This window comes from Telmatherina bonti (genome assembly GCF_933228915.1).
Source record: "Telmatherina bonti genome assembly, chromosome: 3".
NCBI classification, from domain to species: Eukaryota; Metazoa; Chordata; class Actinopteri; order Atheriniformes; family Telmatherinidae; genus Telmatherina; species Telmatherina bonti.
The window spans coordinates 34,118,917-34,138,270 of record NC_136621.1 but is presented as its reverse complement, the minus strand read 5'-3'; the positions used below and the strand labels follow the sequence as shown (position 1 = coordinate 34,138,270).

General features: G+C 40.1%; 1 protein-coding gene across 2 annotated transcripts in view; it reads right to left on the bottom strand.

The window, feature by feature from the left end:
- Nucleotides 1–19,354, bottom strand: part of pax5 (paired box 5) — a gene marked incomplete at both ends in the record, with an annotated part of 56,133 nt that overhangs the window by 11,320 nt on the left and 25,459 nt on the right. For both annotated transcript variants that reach the window (XM_079238229.1, XM_079238230.1), the window contains 2 exons: nt 4,037–4,169; nt 13,370–13,470. In XM_079238229.1, coding sequence (XP_079094355.1) covers nt 4,037–4,169; nt 13,370–13,470 — 234 coding nt within the window. The remainder of the gene's footprint in view (nt 1–4,036; nt 4,170–13,369; nt 13,471–19,354) is intronic.

Sequence of the window (19,354 nt, the reverse complement as noted above, 5' to 3'; positions counted from 1 at the left end):
CCATGTCTCCCGTATCAAACCTGTGTTCTCTTCCCAGTTTGCACCCCCCTCCGGGCCCCCTCCTCCCGCCCGGTTCATTGATGGGGGGCCTGCCTACACTGTTCGTCGTCTACTCCGCTCCCGGCGGCGGGGCCGTGGGTTGCAGTACCTGGTTGACTGGGAGGGTTATGGGCCGGAGGAGCGCTCTTGGGTTCCTGCTCGTTTTATTTTGGATGGGTCCCTTGTTCGGGATTTTCATCTCCACCATCCTGACATGCCTGGTGGTCCGTCTGGTGCCGGACCTTGAGGGGGGGGGTACTGTCATGTTTTTGCCACCCTGATCCCCTGGCGCTCATCATTGATTACTCGATCCACCTGCTGGCTTCCTAATTGCCTCTGCTACCTCATTCAGTTCACCTGGTTTCCTTTTCTCTCACTGCCTACTTAAGCTCCCTCCAATCCCTCTTTCTCTGCCAGATAATAATCAGACCTATGTCTAGTTTTGTTCCAGCGTTCTACGGATTGATCCTCAGTTGCCGACTTTCTGCTTTATGCCCCTGGATTACCCTCCTTGCCTTGCCCTCGACGGACACCGCAACTTTTCGGATCTTCTCGTTACTGAGCCTGCCTGTCTTTGGATCTCTGAGCCTTGTCGTTGCCTGGACGAGTATTTTGCCATCCTGTTTACCTCCCAGCTGTTGCCTGGTTTCTTCTGCAGACCATTCCCCCGGACTGATCTTCTGTTCATACTCCTCCACCAATAAACTGGTCATTTGTCCAGAACTCCCTGTGTGTGGCTGTATTAAGGATCCTCAGGGTAACTCATTACAGTTATTACTCTCATGCTGTTGTGTATTTATGGCTTATTTTTGCCCCTGACAGAAACTAAAACTGTATGTTGAAGCATTAAGATGCTACAAGTGTCATCTAGAAAATGCTACACTTCCCAGTAGCTTATTCTATCTCTTTCTTTGTTTCTTCCCTTCTTATTTTTCATCCTCTGGCATCTATTAATTTACCAACTCCCCGTTTTCTCGTTACCTCCACCACCTCCTCCTTCCTCTGTCTGTCAGTTGGTGGAAAGGATATATAACTGCATTAGACTACATGACAGTGTGTCGCACCAAATCATTTCTCTATGTTTGCACACAGTAGACATTAGGAGTGCGTGAAGAGGGTGCCCTCCATTCATCATCATCATGTATACACACTCAGCCACACACACATGCGCAGACGCATGAACAACCGCCTCCTGCTGTCTGCACACACACATTTATCATCATCATAAACAGCTCAGATCCTAACACCATCAATCCCATTCACTTCCCCTCCACTTAGTCACCACTAACTAAATGAAAGGACGTGAAGGAGGAAGGAGGGGGTGAGGTAAATAAATAGGAGACCTACAAGATAAGAGGAAAGGGAAACAATATGGAACAAAATAAAGGCAATGAAGAATACAAAGAGAAAGATGTAAGCACTTTAAGAATATGAAAATGTTTTTTTTTTTTTGTTTTTTGTTTTGGTCTTCTTACATTATAGCATTATTAGGTCACACTACTCTTAAGTAAATAACCAGCATGTAAAAGCATATGTAACCCTTTTATTCATTTATTTTCTTTCAAAATCATTTATATGCTTCCCCTTATTTTGCCCATTTGTTGTGGAAGTTGCAAATGTTAGGAGTCTTTTACAAGAAAGGACTATCAATCTGTTCTGCATGATGCTTTTACATGTCCATTACTTTACTTTCCTTCCAATCACAATTTCTTGCTCTTCTAATTCACAGATTCTTATAGTTGGAAGGTAATAGCACATGCTCAGTGTTAGAGCTAAGCGATATGCCTCGTTGTATGTAATAAAATTTAAAAATGTACATATGGCAAGTTATAGCTCTAATAAAATTAAAAACTGCAGATAGTTGTGACTTATAATACTCATGTGTCACACTCCTATTGTCCAAGGTCTATGTTGCCGTCTCAAGATTTACAGCCAAGAATTCCTGACAATACTACTGAACCAAACAGACAATGGAGGATTATGGGACATGTTCACTTTCTATATGTGTTGTCATAAAACAAAAGTAAAGGACAATCATTAATGACGAGCAATTAATTCATAATTTATATTTAAGTTATATTTATAATTATATATATATATATATATATATATATATATATATATATATATATATAAATAGATAGATAGATAGATATATTTGTGTGTGTGTGTGTGTGTGTGTGTGTGTGTGTGTGTGTGTGTGTGTGTGTGTGTGTGTGTGTGTGTATGTATGTATAACAGAGTACGATGACTAATTGTTGGCATCATTTTATTCTTACATATCTAATCTGTTTGAAGATGCTCTCTATACTCTACCTTCCCTCTGTCCCTCTCTGCCTCCTCCATCCTGTCTCATGTAGTAAAGTTTTTCTCGGTGTTTGACGCGACAGCGAGGCATTAGTGCAGACGGGCTACTCATCCGCTCAGGGTCAGTGCACAGGGCATGGAGGAGAGGGAGAAGAGTGTGGAAAAGCGGAGAGATGGACTCTCTACAGCCAACTTAGAGGGGGCAGACAGGGCCAGATCCTCAGAGATGTGTGTCTGTGTACGTGTGTGTCTGTGTATTTGTGCATATGTATGCCAGTTGTATTGATGTATCTGTTCTCCACAGCTTTGCTTTAGAGGTCAACAAACAAGTACAAGTCTCCTCAGCGCTCACTTGCAGCTACAGATGAACAGACATCGTCTGCCTCTCTCTATCTGTCCCACTGTCTGCCTATCTAACTCCTTCACATCAAATAACCATCAGAGCAACACATGTCAAACCTGGAGGGATCAATGGTGCACAGTGTGTCCCTTTGTGTGTTTGCACTGTGGTAGACTGGGTGAAGTTCAGAGTAAAGGGAAATACTCTACAGATTTGGAAAGGCCTTAAAAAAAAGAAAGACTGAGCATGTAAATATTGCTCTACTACAGCATGTGTCCAGGGTATCAACAATTCAACTATGCCATAAGACTGCGTCAAACACGCAGACTTCTCGTCCCCTAGAGGGAGCTCTATTCTGAGGGAAAAGGCTGGCATTGAAATGCATGCATAATATTCAGACAGTGCGTGTGTGCATGTGAATATGAATGTGTGTGTTTGCATGCATAAGCAGAAATGGAAATGTTATCTCTCTCTCTCTTTTTCTCACACATTGTGTCTATGTCTCTTTTTCTCCTCCGGCGTGTGCAGGTAATATTCCTCTGTGGCTTCAGGGAGTAAAAAAGGAATCCATTCCCAGATATCCCATATTCCCAGATCAATGATTCTCTTCATTACATATGGGAGCGTCGAAGCCTTGTCCAAGTGCTCCCTGGTCTACTTTTAATTAACCACTGCCTTTCCCAGTGCCCCTAAATGGAAAAAGAGGAATAGATGAGGCACTCACTTTTCCCTCCATCCTTACACCTTTCTTTTTTCCCTTACTGCCCTCTCCTGAGATCCAAAGCACTGAGCTCTTTAGGGACTTAGCTTATGTGGATGCAGTCTTTGCTGAGGGTGAAGATATTTGGCTTTCTGTGTGTGTATTCTATATTAAGACAGTCTTTATGATCTTAAATTTAAATTCTCAGTATATAATGCCACATGATTTTAATCTCTGTTCAGATATTTTGTGTAATTTCTTTTTAACATCTGTCTCTTTTGTGTTTTGTTCATGTTAAAATGAAACAAGAAAAGGCTGCCTGAAGAATTTCTTTGCATTGTCTCCAAGTATATCGTCATTTTGTCTTGTTTAGCCCTTTTTTTACATGTAAAATATCTGTTAACATCTGTTCATCACCTGTCACTGACTTTTCTGGAAAGCGAGAATATTTGATTGCAGCATCATATTCTTTCTCATCTCTTAGCATTGATCAAATGTTGCATGAGAGTTAAAAACAGACAAGCCTGACTTTGTTGCCACATTTTTTTTTTTTTTTTTAAAAAGGGCTTAAAATGCATAGATTTAATGTAAAAAGTAGATCTATGTATTACAGAAGTGAAATCAGTCGCTGGAAATCTTTTTTTTTTTACCTGGAACTAAAGAGTAGGACTGTGGACCGGACACGCTGGCTCCTAACTCCGCCCCTGCACCTGGATTGGCCAAACTGTTCTTCATCTCATCCAGTCCGCCTGCTAATGAAGCCATGGTTGAGTAATCTGACGTCTGGAAAAAAAAGGAAGAAAGTACAGATTTATTAAACAACAAATCCAAATCAGGACTCCCTGTGTTGGATGTAACATAAAGGTACTGCGGTGCCGTGTGTTGCATACAGCTGTGATCAATCTGTTCTTATATCCCACCATATTTCCAGCGAGTTACACCTTCCTCACAGCTGCGAGCAAAGAAGCTTTTCAATGTGAGCACACCCACACTGACATCAAGAAACACACCTACAGCTGAGAGTTTATTGATCTGTTTACAAAGACAGGGATTTACTGTACAACCAAGTCCACCAGTCTATAACCACAGGATCAGCTCGCGCTTTCTCTTCATCCCTCTCATCCTCACGTTCAGGATGTACACAGCACATACACACACAAACATATATATTTACACACATACCCGGTGGCATTACATAGACCAAGCTAACACAAAGCCTCTTGTCTCCCCAGATACCAACAACAATAAGAACTGTGATCATCTGAGTGCACGTACACACTCCCAATGGCCTTAACACACACACACACACACACACACACACACACACATTACTGAAGTTAAAAACTGCAGCAGAAGAGACTGAAGTGACAAATATGTGGTTTCTCGTTAACTGTAAAGGTTACATTTGCTGTGCAAACTCTCAAATCCTCTAGCTGATGTAAAGAGATGTCAGAACACATGTGTGTTATGATGTAATCCACAGTCTTCTTTTTTGGTTTAAAAAAAACACCAAAAAAACCCCACTTTTCATTGTTAAAATTACTTCCATTCTGGTTCAACCCAAGAATAAGAGAAAGTTTGGATAAACAGTGAAAATGCAACAGCATATTTGTGCATAAATAAAACGATCCATTGTCCCTGAGACAGTGTGATATTTAGACCATTTGTTGCTCTGAAGTCTGAATCTGCAGCAGCGACAGAAAACAACTCAAACAGACTAGATGCTAGATTGGAGGATAATGAAAACTGTCCCCTCACCTGTGGTTGACCTCGACTCATAACCATGACCCATCCATCCTCATCTCATTGCCAGATGTGTGTTTGTGTGAGAGATTATGAGTGAGTGTGTGTGAGTGTATGTAGTGATGGAGAGTGATGATGTTGACACTGATGACTTAGTACAAATATGGATTAACCAGCAGCCACAAGAGTCCTCAGGGCTGCTACATTTATGATAGACCAATGACTGGTCCGCTAACTGCGTGTGTGTGTGTGTGTGTGTGTGTGTGTAAGTGTTTGTTTCCTTATCAAGATCTTTATTGGAACTGTAGTCCTAGTCTTAATTAGACAGATTGTCAGGGTTATGGCTAAGGTGTGAATTAGAAAAACAAAAGACGTTAGTTGATAATAAATGTGATTTCACCTTCTTATTTTTTCATTCCCTAATTTACTTTTTCTCCTTTTCTTTTTTATAATTTCCTCTCTAGCATTTTGACTTGTTTTTTTTTATAAATGTTGGAAAAGAAACAGACATAATAAAGAATCATCTGGCAGCTACAGAAAACAAAACTTGTAGTCCTACACTCAAAGTGGATTTTAAAAATTCTATTTCTTTTAGTACAATTGTTTTCTTTCAGAAAATTTAGACTAAAGTTGATTAATATTTTGTCTGTGATAATGGATTGAGTGTATTATGGTTGAAGCCCACCTACTCTGTTAACTGCACCAGTCAGAAACACACAAACACAAAGGCCTTGATTTCAGCTGATGCTCCTCTTAGTTTAAAAAAAGAGCACTTATAAAACTTTTTTCTGAGCTCACACAGCTCACAGTCATCACACTCTGGTTGTTTTTCTGACTTCAGCACTTCAAACCAGATGATGATGGCTGACTTTACTGATGCTGCTCTGTGTCACCAGAGCTGAGGTCTCCTCAGTTAAAAGGTGCTGAATCTCTCAGTGATGCTGCTTAAGATGTAAACTGAACATGTCGAGCTTTTACCACTGGTGTGAGGGAAAAGCATATATCAAGTTGGAGTAAAATATAAGCAAACAGCTGGTTGTTTGAATCCTGAACTCCTCAAAAATCAGTAAACTGGATATTTAGGGTGTTTTTTTTGTTTTTTTTTTGCGCTAAATGGCTTCCATTACTGTTTGCCCGTGTGCTGCTGCTGACCAAAGTGTGTGTGAGAGGAAGAGAGAGAGGGAAAGATGTACACTAATGGCACCAGTCAGAATTTCCTTTAGGTGATGAGGTGAGAGTTTTGCACTGACCCTTTTAATACGTCTGCATCTGTGTGTGTGAAGGTGTAAGTGTAGGCGTTTGTTTGTGCTCACTGACCTCTTAAACACCCCTGTGCTCGTCAACACACAATACAACCACTGGACTGTGACCTGCCAAATAAGAGCTTACGCTGTACACTACCCACACTTCTCTCTTTCTTCCCCTCTTTAGACTTCAGACACATTTTTAAGCCCCTTTTCTCTTTCATGTATAACTCATCACACCAGCAGCTTTTCCTCTTTTTTTTTTTTTTTATATTCCAATCAAACATGCCATCCCTGCACACACCCTCCTGTCTTGGCCACACTCTGTCTTATTATAATGGTATCTAATGTGTTCATGTATTCATGTGTAGATGGGGGCCGGGCAGCGGTACCAGCAGAGAAGAAGGGGTCTGGCGTGGTAATTGGCCATGATGAAGTTTGGCCAGTGGGGTGACAGGCCTGCTAAGGAAGATGGATCATTCTCATTCGCACCCGTAAATGTTGTCAATTCCACCGCTCATACAGCACCATCAGCCCTCATCAGAGGGGAGGGACGCAGCTGCCGGGCTGGGGTGGGGGTTTGGACTGGGGGGTTGGTAATACTAGTGGGGATGAGTTGTACTACAGTGCAGTATGGAGGGTTAAAAGATAACAAGAAGGAACTGGACCTGATGTCCTGGACTGCACTACGTTAAAAAAGCATTTGCAATGTTTTTGTTTTGTTTTTTTTACGTTTTCATTTTATATGTAGCAGGAATGTGAACGTAATAGTGTTCCTGTTCCTTTGTAACAAAGTGCGATCTAATGATGTTTGTCTTGCATCGTTTTGACCTCTAATAAATCTTCAAACTTACTAATATCAAACTGGAGTTTGGAAAATCACTGTTAGCTGAATCAACGGAGCTACGACATTAGTCAACAAACACTCCCATCTGTAAGCACAAACAAACACAATGTATGAGTTTGTTTAACCTTAAACATCACGCTGCAAAAACTGAAATCTAAGATTAAAAATCTTAAATTGAGTACACATATGCTTATTTTTTTAAAGGTAAGATAATCCTTAGTTTTTATGCCAGAGAATTCCTCTTGTTTTAAGAGTATTTTTTTCTTGTTTTGGGAAGTCTTGACAAGCCAAATTTTTTTGTTCTGTTGTCAGATGATTTCTCTTATTTTAAGCAACATTTACATAATTTTTGTATATTTTTCTTGTTTTTTTTAAGGCTGAATTTTTGCAGTGCACGTTTCCATTCTCTTATTAGTCCTGATCTAGACTATTGTCTTTAGCTATTTTGTCGTGTTTGGACACTATAACTGCTTGGTTTTGGGGAGAAAATGACGACGGTTTAGCTTAAGATACAGCTTATCAAAACTGTACCCACATTATGTCTGTGTGATACGATGGGGTAGATGCAAAGTTGTTTTGGCTCAGAAATGTTGAGATGATGTGTATCTATGGTTTCTAGAAACGTGAAACAACCATATTTCACCGTGGAGACTATGACAACAAAAACAGCTGTATTCTACGCACAGCTGTTGTCAGTGTGAATGCAGGTGGAATTTCTTAGTTAACTAGTGTGACACTTGATAGCGCAGCCTTCTGCTAAAGCCGGCACTGAAATGATGCAATATCATCACTAGCATGTAAAAATGCAGAAGCTTCTCATTGCCTAATTATTACCCTTAGTCTTGTTTGTGTGCAGGAGTAAGAAAATTTCAAAGCTAGCAAGCTAACCGCTAATGATGGACAAGCATGGCCCACCTGCAGTTTAATGTTACTAATGGCGCCTCACTCAGTCTCAAACTATCTTCTTCTCACACAGCAGGTTGGTCTGCTGACTCAGGTGAGGTAGGGGGAATGGTTCATCCCAAATCTCACATCAATAACAGATGAGCCCTAATCGTCCCTCAGAAACACACACGCAGGCACGCTCAGACAGGCCCTGCTGGCTTGCAGCATTTGCATAATAGTATTTCCCTTTTTCTCCATTCTCCAAATAGCTCCAGATTTCTCCATCTGCCTCTCCGTCTCTCTCGTCACATTGTCTTCTGTACTCCTGATGGAAAAAGGCTTGACTATAAACAAACCCAATTTCCTCAGTGGCGCACAAACAGAGACGGGGATTGTCAGGGAAGGATTTTATCTGCACTCAAACTAAGCGTGGCTGCAGTGAAGATGATATTCATCTTCAGACAGAAAAGCCACACAGACCAGAACTCTTAGAGAGGCAATGAAAAGAAATTCAGCCAACATAACTTTTTTTCTTCGTTTCATTTCATTTTGTTTTTTTAACCTGTGATAAAAGAACGAACATAAACATAAAATGTCCCTTGGCTTTAGTTTCTGATACTGAAACATTGCTAACTTGCTAAACACAGACACATTTTATGTATTTTTAGCCCAGTTCACCTTGAATGAGATGATGTCAGGCACTGTCCAACTATTTTAGATGACATTACATAACTTTTGTTTGCATTGCATGACATTGGAAAGTTGAGAAAAGTTCATATTTCCAGTGATAAGTCAAAATTATACTCCAATTCAAGCCTCTGTTTCTTTTTTATTACAGACATTTCAACAAAGAAAGCTCAAAAAGAGAAATGTTCATGTCTGTTTAAAATTTTCCAACTCATATATTCTGCGTAAAATGCTTCATGAAAAGAGAGGTTGTGATGTTGGGAGACACAATCCTGCATCTCATAGACTTGGTCTAACTCCAAATATGATAATTACAAAACCGCTGCACATAAGTTATAATGAATGAAAACCACCCTGCCTATGGTTCCTAATCAGTCCTGTGGCATACATTATTGACAAGCTCATAGATTAGGATGTGGATGACAAGACATGACATTCTTAAAAAAAAAAATTCTGAATGATTTTACTATTTGCTTCATATCAAAGCATATATTAGATTTAAAACTTCTGCCAGGGCTTCTTAAGTTAAAAAAAAAGAAAAAAGAAAAAAAGGTAATAAGTAAGATCATAAAAACATCTGGTTTTGGTCTTATGCAATTTGTTTAACATACAAAAATACCAGTGTAGTCTTTGAACTAGATTAAGTTGATGATACAGACAGAGGTGACTGGTGTTCAGTGTGAAACTGCCACAGACTGAACAGTTCCCACCTTTAGACAAGACCACCTCTGACTTCACCATTTCTCTTTAAGCTCGGATCGAGATCACATCAAGTCGAGAACAAAGAAAATCAGTTATCAGTTCCTCTCTTTCTATTCTATTCTGTCCCAGTGTAAGTCTGGTTGGTGCTGGGATGTGCACTTGGACCTGGGGTAGCTTGAATGGGTGGGGGTGCCGTCAGCCCTCCTGATTTATCAGCTGGGTAATAGGAAGTGATTGAAGGGAAATTCAAATGAACTCTCTCTGACAGGCACACTTGCAGACACACATACGAGCACGCACACATAAATTAATAGTGGGGCCTAATAGACTACGGGGAGAGGGGGGAACGGGAGCAGAGGAGGGAGATGAGATAAAAGGGTGGCTTATTAGGGAAAAAAAATGAAGCAAAGGTTTGAGACAAACAGGATAGAAGAGTAACTAACAGTGACAGACTGAACAGGATTTGCTTGTTAGCAGTTTTACTTTGTTTAAATCCAACTGCAATGAAAGAAGAAGAAATAAAGCCAAGGTATTCATTTCATATAATATTAGTATTCATTTTTGCACCTGAAATTGAGCCTATTGCAACCATCTTTCTCTGCTTTTCTATTTCTTTTACAAATACACACTCTAAGTGTGTCTCCACTTTGTTAAGGACACTACGGCACAACATCATCTCCATGGCCAAGTCTATCAGCCATCAGAACACAGCAGGACCCTCACTGACCATTACCCTGTCAGTACTGACTCTGACACACACAGACACACACATTTGTGCACACACCTCAGCCTGCACACTGAAGAGGCTGATCTGTAGCCGTCAGTGTTAGTGTTGAAGGTATGACTGTCAATCATCTCCTCTGGGAGAAATGGGGGCTTGGCGGAGGTGAAGACGCAGATAGTGATTTAGAGTTATGTGTGTGTGTGTGTGTGTGTGTCCTTGCATCTCCTTTGTAATGCAGTTCCTAAAGCCAGTTTGACCCCCAGTGCGACCTGGATTTTAAAGCCCTTACCCCAGACCCCGACCTCATCAGCTTGACCGGGCTCAGAAAGGACGCTGACCTATGAATCATGGGTGTTAAAGTCTTGAGTTTCAGTCTATAGAGCTGATACAGCCAGTCCCTGTCGACCTCTCACCCTGTGCCACTACACTCCCCATGTTGGTCAGATGGAAGTGAATGGGGTAAGAAGCCAAACTCTGCCCCGTAGGTCTAAGGCTGCAACCTATTTGTGCTTCCATATACTGATACTCCTCTGGAGCGTGTCTGTCCTCTTGTCCTTGACACTGACAGAATAAATAAATCTGAAAAGGGATATTTATAAAAAGAAAAAAAAGAAAAAGTGTGGAACAAAAGTGTCATTTTGAAAATTGGCAAAATATTTCCGTAACACTGAGTGGAAGGCTGCAGATTAGAAAACATCTGAGAAACGGTAGACAGAATACAAATGATAGCTTGCTTTCATTTTGTTATTCAGAATACTACTTATACCTGTCTATTCCACTCAGATTTACATTAATTTGGTGCTAGAAAAGGGCGGGAGGTCAATTTAGATGCAACATTAAGAAGCTCTTGTGTTTCTCATCTCTGTCGCTCACATGCACACACACATATGCAGCTCATTCCCTTGTGCATCAGCAAGCCGACAGCTCCATCACTGTCCACCAAGCAGCAGGAAGTGAGGTCATCATAAGAGCCAGGTCAATCTGCTCATTAACCCCTGCAGTGTGTGTAGATTATAGGAACATCAATAGCACGGCCTCACCGGGTCTCATCACAGTCTTTTCAGACCACAGGAACTCTGCCTGTGTCAGGCTAACAGAAAAAACAAACCTTGATTTTGACATTTTCAGGTGAACATGCAACATGAAAGGAAGAAGTCAGAATAAAGGTTCTGTTGTAACTTAGTTGTGCATTATGACAGATTTCTTTTGACATGGCATGGCAAGGCATAGCAGGCAGGCTTTTAGCTAAAAGCAATGGTACAGCACAAGGCATTGATGTTAGATTGCAGGTATTGAAAATAAGTTGTCTGGTATAATTGTAGATCTGCATCAGCTGTTTCTAATGAATTTCTGATCTTCCTCCGCATGCGTCAAAACTAAGCACTTACCTCCCTAGTGGTTAAGTTTCAAGGTGATCATTTGTCTGTCCATGAAGACTCGTTATATCTCGAGACTTTCTTTACTTTCTTATTGTTTTTAAAAAATAAATGTTGCTATTGTCAAGTGGCAGAGTCCAATAACTACTATATCCAGGCTTTTAGCCATCATTCCATACTTGTGGCTGTAGTTGTAGTCAACAAAAGCACCATAAGGTTTTTCAGTATCTAATCATATTATTTGCGAGTGTGTAACACTTAGCACATGTAATGCAGTTTACTTGCAGCTTAACTAATACATTAACTAACTATTAAAAAAACAAAAACAAATAAAGTCTCTTGCAGAGTGGTTTAAGTGAACCGTGGGAATATGTTACTGGGAATTCTGGAGCTCAAATGTAAACTTTTCTTTTTGTTGACAAAAATGATTAAATGAGTCATATAGAGCTTGTTGGATTGTTGAGAGGTTGTGATGGACCCAATGGGCATTATAAGCACAGGCCCAGGGGCCCACGCCCACTCTGGGTCCATTCGGAGACTATTGGGGCCCACATAGGCCATATACCAGGAGTTTAGACATGAAACAAAATGTACATAAAAGCCAGATAGTTACACCAGTGTCTAGTTTATTGCTATCGGTTCAACTGACTGAGAGATTTTAGAAATGTCGTTTCACACTGTATCACTCACAATATTTACAATGTTGCGCTGGGGAAGGGGGGCCAGTGGGACACTGTGGGCCCAGGGGCCTGTGCACTTTTAATCCGGCCCTGCAAAAGGATTTCATTTTTATCACATAGGACTCAAAATGACCTAGTTTGCATAAACTCTGGATATTTAGAATTAAAAAGCTAATTTTTATAGTTAATTAATCTATCTAGTTGCTATTTTCTCACCTGATGAAATATGTTTCTCCTCTCCTTTCATGCACAGGGCTTGCCAAATGTATCTAAGTTAGTCAAGAGCTGAGTTAGTTGAGAATTATGTTAAACTTGTTTGGCTGTTTAAGCCTGGATATTGCATTTGAAAAGACTTCAGAGGATGGTAAGTGGTTTTTCAGGCTTTTTTTTTTTCTAATGCTTTATAGTTTGGAAATAGATCAGCAGATAATAATGTCATAGCTGATCTATAACAAGATACTTTAGACAGCTACGAAGCAAATTAATAAGAACATTCTTGGGTTGGAATAAATAGTGACAAGGTAAATAATCATGTTGTGCCAAAATGACTTGATGTAAAATTCATATTATGTAAAGTTTCTTGGTGTTGAAAATAACAAACTATAATAATAAAGGGACACCAAACTTATCCTTTAGAAGTTGATTGAATGACCTACTCAGCCTGGGTATGAAAATTATTGGAGTCTTCACACAACCTTTTCGTGCTTTTATGGACTTTGTTAAGAGCATTTAAAACACAGAATATTGTCTAATTGATCTTTCACTCACCTGAGCAGCAATAATTGCTAAATGAGCCATAAGCATGCATGTAAAATACGAAGCTGTGGTATGAAATTGGCCAAACTCAGCACAAAGAACAGTGGGACTCTGTTTCCATCAGTTTTTCATGGACAGTTCTCTCCTACACCAGACATTTTCTTTAACAAAGCACACTACAATCATTCCAGCCTCTAATTATTGTTTTCCCAAACTTAACCTTAGCCCAGAGCCTGCACAATGCCTCGCCCTTACCTTGCCAGAGTCAGGGCTCACATAGAGCTCAGTGCTGGATTGGATTGGACAGGATGGCTGTCTGTCAAAGAGGCGGTCCAATACCTCGATCTGCTGTGGCGAGAACAGCTCCCCTCTCATCTGCTTCCTTAGGAAGTCCCGCCCACTGTGACCATGCCCATTTGCCAGTGGTGACTCCTGCAGAGCTGCAAAGAAGAAATTATGTTAGAAAGGTTGTAACCAGAGAATATTTAATGTGCGTGAGAGGAGGCAAAGCACAAGGAGATAAAGGATGCGTTTGCGAGCCTGGTTGTGAGGTGGAAAGAAAATTAAATAGAGAATGATAGAGGAATGAAGGCGGGGATGAAGGCAAGAATTGATCATATAAATCTGTAAGGCAGATTTGTAGAAAGAAGTCTGCGGACTTGAATGAACTCCAGCTGATTTAGGATTGAGTGACTTCAAAGATTGTGGAGAAAATGGTATACAAATGCACTCCATTACCAAGCATACGCTGTCGCTTCTTCTTGATCTCTCAAACTACACTCTCTCCTCACATATAAACACAATTCTCTGCCCGCTTGTGGTGTCATCCATACACACACACACACACACAAATATATATTGCTTTGGTATCAGTATTAGACTTTGAGCTCTCGTATCCTGAAGTTATTGCGAGGCCGAGGGACTGAACGAGACAATTATAAGAACTCTGAAGAGTCGTGGCCCACAAATGATTAGAAAAAAAAGAATGAGAGAAAAAGATAAAGAGAAAAAGGGGATGAGGGTGAAAATCCCCTGCTATAGAGCCAATTCATCGCTCCAAACTGCTCCTGAGAGCCTATTTTAGTCCTGGGGGTCACTGTGAGTTTGGTGTGTGCCAAACTGTGTGTGTGGGTAAAAATGTGTGTCCAGGGCAGTGATATGACGGACAGGTGGAGAAGGCTGGTGGGGGGTACTTCAAATAGATATAGATATATATCTACATCTATCTATCTATCTGTGTGTATATATATATATATATATATATATATATATATATATATATATATATATATATATATATATATATACACATACATACATACATATATCTTCTTTTTTTTCATTTTGGACTGAAAATACTGATTCATTTGGGCCAGGCAGTGGTCTTAAAGGAAAATCAAAGAGATAGTGAGAAAAATAGAAGAAATAAATGGAAAAAGGAGGGAAACTGTGGCCTTGGGGTTTGTGAAATCTTGTCTAGCTTGAAACAAAATAACTAAAGGACTGGTTGTATTAGTCTTGTAGCTGGTAATCAACCCATTTCCCAGTGAAGTCTTGCCAATTTAAGTTACTTGAAACAAAGTTCATGTACATTTTTATTGTCAGTTTCTCACCCAAAACTGTTGCAACATGAATGAACACTTATATTATTAACTTAAAGGCAAGTTTAGGAAGTTGAAAAAGTAACACAAGATCAATAAGATTAACCATGATTATTCCTTTATATTCATAAGAAAAGGGGCTTCTTATCTTTGCAGGATGGAGGGCCAAAGGGAGTAATGGGACTTTGGCCGATATTTTGTGTACTTGCTTGACAAATGTAGATATGTCTTTACTTGAAAACAGTCTCAAAAATACGTCTTTTGGTTCTTCAGCTTTCTTCTGCTGTAGAAATGTCAGAAATCATAAAGGACGTAGATCTGCTTTGGGATGGGCTGAACGTCGTCAAAAGGATGCAGATTGTCACATGCAGTTGTTCATGGTTTTACTTGTGTCTTTATTATCCATCATTTTTTGGTATTTCTTTTTTCTTTTATTTTGTTAAACTCTTTCAGATTGAGCTAACTTTCAGTTAGTCAGCATGTCTACTTGTAGCGTTTCCTCTACAAGAAGTGCACTGCTGAAGGACTGGGTTACTTATTTTCTCTGTTTAAACTTACTTATTATGTTTCCAACTGCACTCCAAAGTTATGCATATTACCTTAACTGGTGATGCTATATCACTTATTCATTGAAGTATAAGTGAGTCAGCCCTATGATGGACTGGAGAACCATCAAAGGTGGTCTGTTTTTCTGCAAATGCAGACTGGAATCCTTGGCAGAGAAGGACGATGTGATGTCCACACATGTCCTAAAACAACTGCAAAACAGCTCCAACTGCTAGTTAAGTATTGTTTACTTCTGTGTCTGTAAATACCATGATGCTTTGGGGTGACACATCAGCAGTTAGGGACACGATGCAAGTCCCACATTGAAAGTTTTGGAAGTTTTATAAAGCATTAAGCCCCTGAGGAGGGATTTAGTTGAGGCCTGAGTATATTTTTTTCTGGAACTTAATGTCAATCTTGCTGTGGAAATACAGTAAGTACCTCCAAGGGTTAAAAATTCCCACAGTGGAATTGAAGCTTAATACTAATAAGCAGTAAAAGGGGATAGATCATAGTTAAAATGCTGGAAATGCTACTTCTTCTGAATTACCAACCAGTTGCAAAAATTTAAGAAATAATTTTGGGCTTTACAGCATTATATGTATTATAACTCACAAAATTTTAAGGGTTGCTTACAAGTAAATTAATCTAGATTATCTAAAGGACTTTATATTTATGTGAAGGTAAAATGATGTACACATACAGAGATGGAAAATCATTGCACAAGAAAAAAGGATTTTGTGTTTACAACTATTTTAACTATTTATTCATAAGATCCATAAATCTTTTACAGAGAGAGACTTCTGAACAACTTTTGTAGTTTTTCACCGGATTTATTATGGCCTTGCTGTTCTGTTAAATATTGTTAGAAAACTTGGATTGTTGGGAGTACATTAAAATAGAAATATTTGTTATACATTGTACATTAATATCTCACCTAGTAAAGAGCTTGATGACAGGATTAAGACTTGTTGCAGCTGGTTAGGGTTTCAGTAAACTACATTTAAAAATTTGATAAAGGGATGAATCTGGACCTGGAACTTTGGCACAAACCTGCATTTTGTTTTATTTCGAAGACATCTAGAAAACCTCATATCTTAAGACAGCATCTGTAACTCGTACTCACATAACGCTTGACACTCACAAAATCTTGCTATATATTTCACTACACAAAACCCTTTCAACTACTCTCGCACAAACACACTCCGCGATCATAATCTCTCTTTCACTTCTATCGTTACTAACACACTCCCCTACACACACACACACACATATATATATATATATATATATATATATATATATATATATATATATATGTACAGATACTGGGAGCAGTGTGAGTGTATGGTCCAGGTCTCTTGTGACAGACCAATCAGGGGAGAGATAAAGGCAGTGTGATGCTTTAGCTTGGTAACCCACAGCAACCCATTTAATCCCACCGGCCAGTCCCCATGATGGAATTCAATTGATCAATCATGTAGCTCTGATGGCACCATTTCAGTCAGCTTATTGCTTTCTACTTTCTTGCTGTTGCACACACACACAAACACACACATGCACACATGCACACACAAGTACACTCTGAAAGACTGACCCGAGCTCGCTGCAGTGGAGCGTCCACAAATGACCAGAGAAAGGCACAGCATCTACTGTAGTCCAGCAGTCAGAACAAAGCTTGTACTTATTATAATCAATATCATCCGTTTATGTGTATGAATGTGTGAAGGTGTGCGCGCTTGTGTATCGGAGTGGATGTGGGTGGTGGGTGGGTAGCTTGATATCCGGCCGGTCTCTTTGTATCCATGGATGGGTAAAGAAACTCATTGCCGTGACGGGTTAAATCCTATTCACTGTCGGATGCACACACACACACGTATGCACGCACACACACACACACACACACACACACACACACACACACACACACACACACACACACACACGTTCGCAGCTGCCTCTATCTCTGTGATTCAGTCTCAGATGGGAAGCGTTTCTCTTCCCTCTTTTTCAGAGCAGAACAAAACAAACAATGAGCCTTCATTGTTCCCTTCTTTCTGCCTTTTTCCTCTCTCTTCCGCCTTCTCTGTCTCCCTCTCCATCACCATCCCAACTTGCCTCTGCTATTTTTTAAACCATAGTTCAAACCCAATGTTCGTAAAACTTAGAGTCATCACCTGCTCAGCGTGTGTGTGTGTGTGTGTGTGTGTGTGTGAACATGTAGACGTAAGGAATCAGTTGGTATTTTATTGCACTTGACATGGTGATGAGTGTCGTAAGTCTGACCTCACCACCTAAGCCTGTAGCCAAATGTGTGTGCTGCTGTTGGTGTGTCTGTGGATTCCTGTCCAAACTCCAAAGATCAAAGTTTTTGGGAGGTGCCGAGCTGAGCTCTGGGTGAAGGGCAGAGACCCCCCCCACCTCCCTGCTCTCCTCCTTCCTCCATCTCTTGCTCTCTCCTAGCTTCTTTTATTTGGTAAGCTGCTGCATGTCACAGTGGATGCACAAGAGGGTGAGAGGTCAGCTTAGCATTCTGGGTACATACCATTGAATGTATTTCTACTTGATGCTAGAGAGCATTTCCAACAACGACAGTATGCTGCATGGCTTTCCTTCAGACGGGCTGAAACTAGTTTGTTGACTGAAAATGGTCGTAAAGAAAGAAAATGCCTTCAGTAACTAACATACCTGTCCTGAAGTCCATCTCCATGTTGGAAACACACATCCACACACACACACACACACTCACACACACAAGCAGCTTCAGTGTGTAAAGAATAGGTTAAGATACAATAGTCCCCTTTTGGCCCCACAAGTCAAGTTCTTCCATTCACTCTTATTCATCCCCATTCTGCCCCTAGTAACCCCCTACTTCCCCTTGCTTTGGCAAGGGGCACAGGTCACCACAGGGCTTTACCCCCTCACACTCATCCCACTAGCACACACAAACACACACATGCTGCTGACACCGCCTTCCAGTGTTCCCACAACTCACACAGCTGCTGCTATTTGCTCATAAGTTATAGAAGTTTCCACACAAACATGTTTGAACTGAGTTAAATACAGTGTTTATGATATGATATGATATATGATATGATATGATATGATATGATATGATATATGTTATGTTATGTTATGTTATGTTATGTTATGTTATGTTATGTTACGTTACGTTACGTTACGTTACGTTACGTTACGTTATGTTATGTTATGTTATGTTATGTTATATGACATGAAGTGACGTGACGTGACGTGACGTGACGAGTAAAAGTGGGAAGAAACATATGCAAAAGAAACAACCTCCAATATTCATTTATTTTCCTGAATTCTAACTTGAACCATGGATCAACAATGGTTTTGTGCATGAAATCTTTTTTTTTTTCCAAATTTCTACCACCAAGCATTCATTTTTTCCTAACTTTGTTTAAGAACAATGGAGACATTGCTTTCCCTCATACATTAAAGGCCAAGGTTACACTAAAAAAAACATGTTTTATTAGCAAAATATTTACTTTCTTAAACAAAAACACGCATAAAACAAAGTCAACAAAAGAACAGTGTGATTTTCGGCCACATGCATGCAACCATAGAGTGTGTACGTGTTTGCAGGAATGTCAGTATCAATAAACATATGGGCGTGCGTGTATGTGAGAAGCTGGCTTCATTGTTTGTCGGTGTTTGGGTTTGTCCGTCCATGTCAGTGCATGCTGTTCCTGCTGTTGCCCCTTGCTGTGTGTGTGTGTCATTATCCAGCAGGGGCTGTTCTAATGGAAGCTGTGATTAGCAATGCTGTTAATTAGACCACAGAGCCAACCGCGCAGACCTCTGCCACTGAAACGCTGCAGATAAAACACACAAGCAGAATATGACAACATAACACCCAAATTAAAGTTTCTGAGAGCCTCAGTGAAACATGAAGTGATGCAGTGTTTTGATCTGCATTATGAAACAGAAGGCCCAGCCAGAGAAAACATAAAGGCTGTTCATGAAGCACACGGAGCAGCACACCATGTACATAAAGAACAAAGTTAAACAATGATGATGCTAATTAGATTACAGATCCTCTCTCTCTGCTGCGGCTCTGGCTAAAGACTCTTTGCCGAAGTCATTAGGACTCATGTTATTGTTGATCTGAAGAGTAGATACATGTTTCCATCCAAATTCAGTGAACACACCC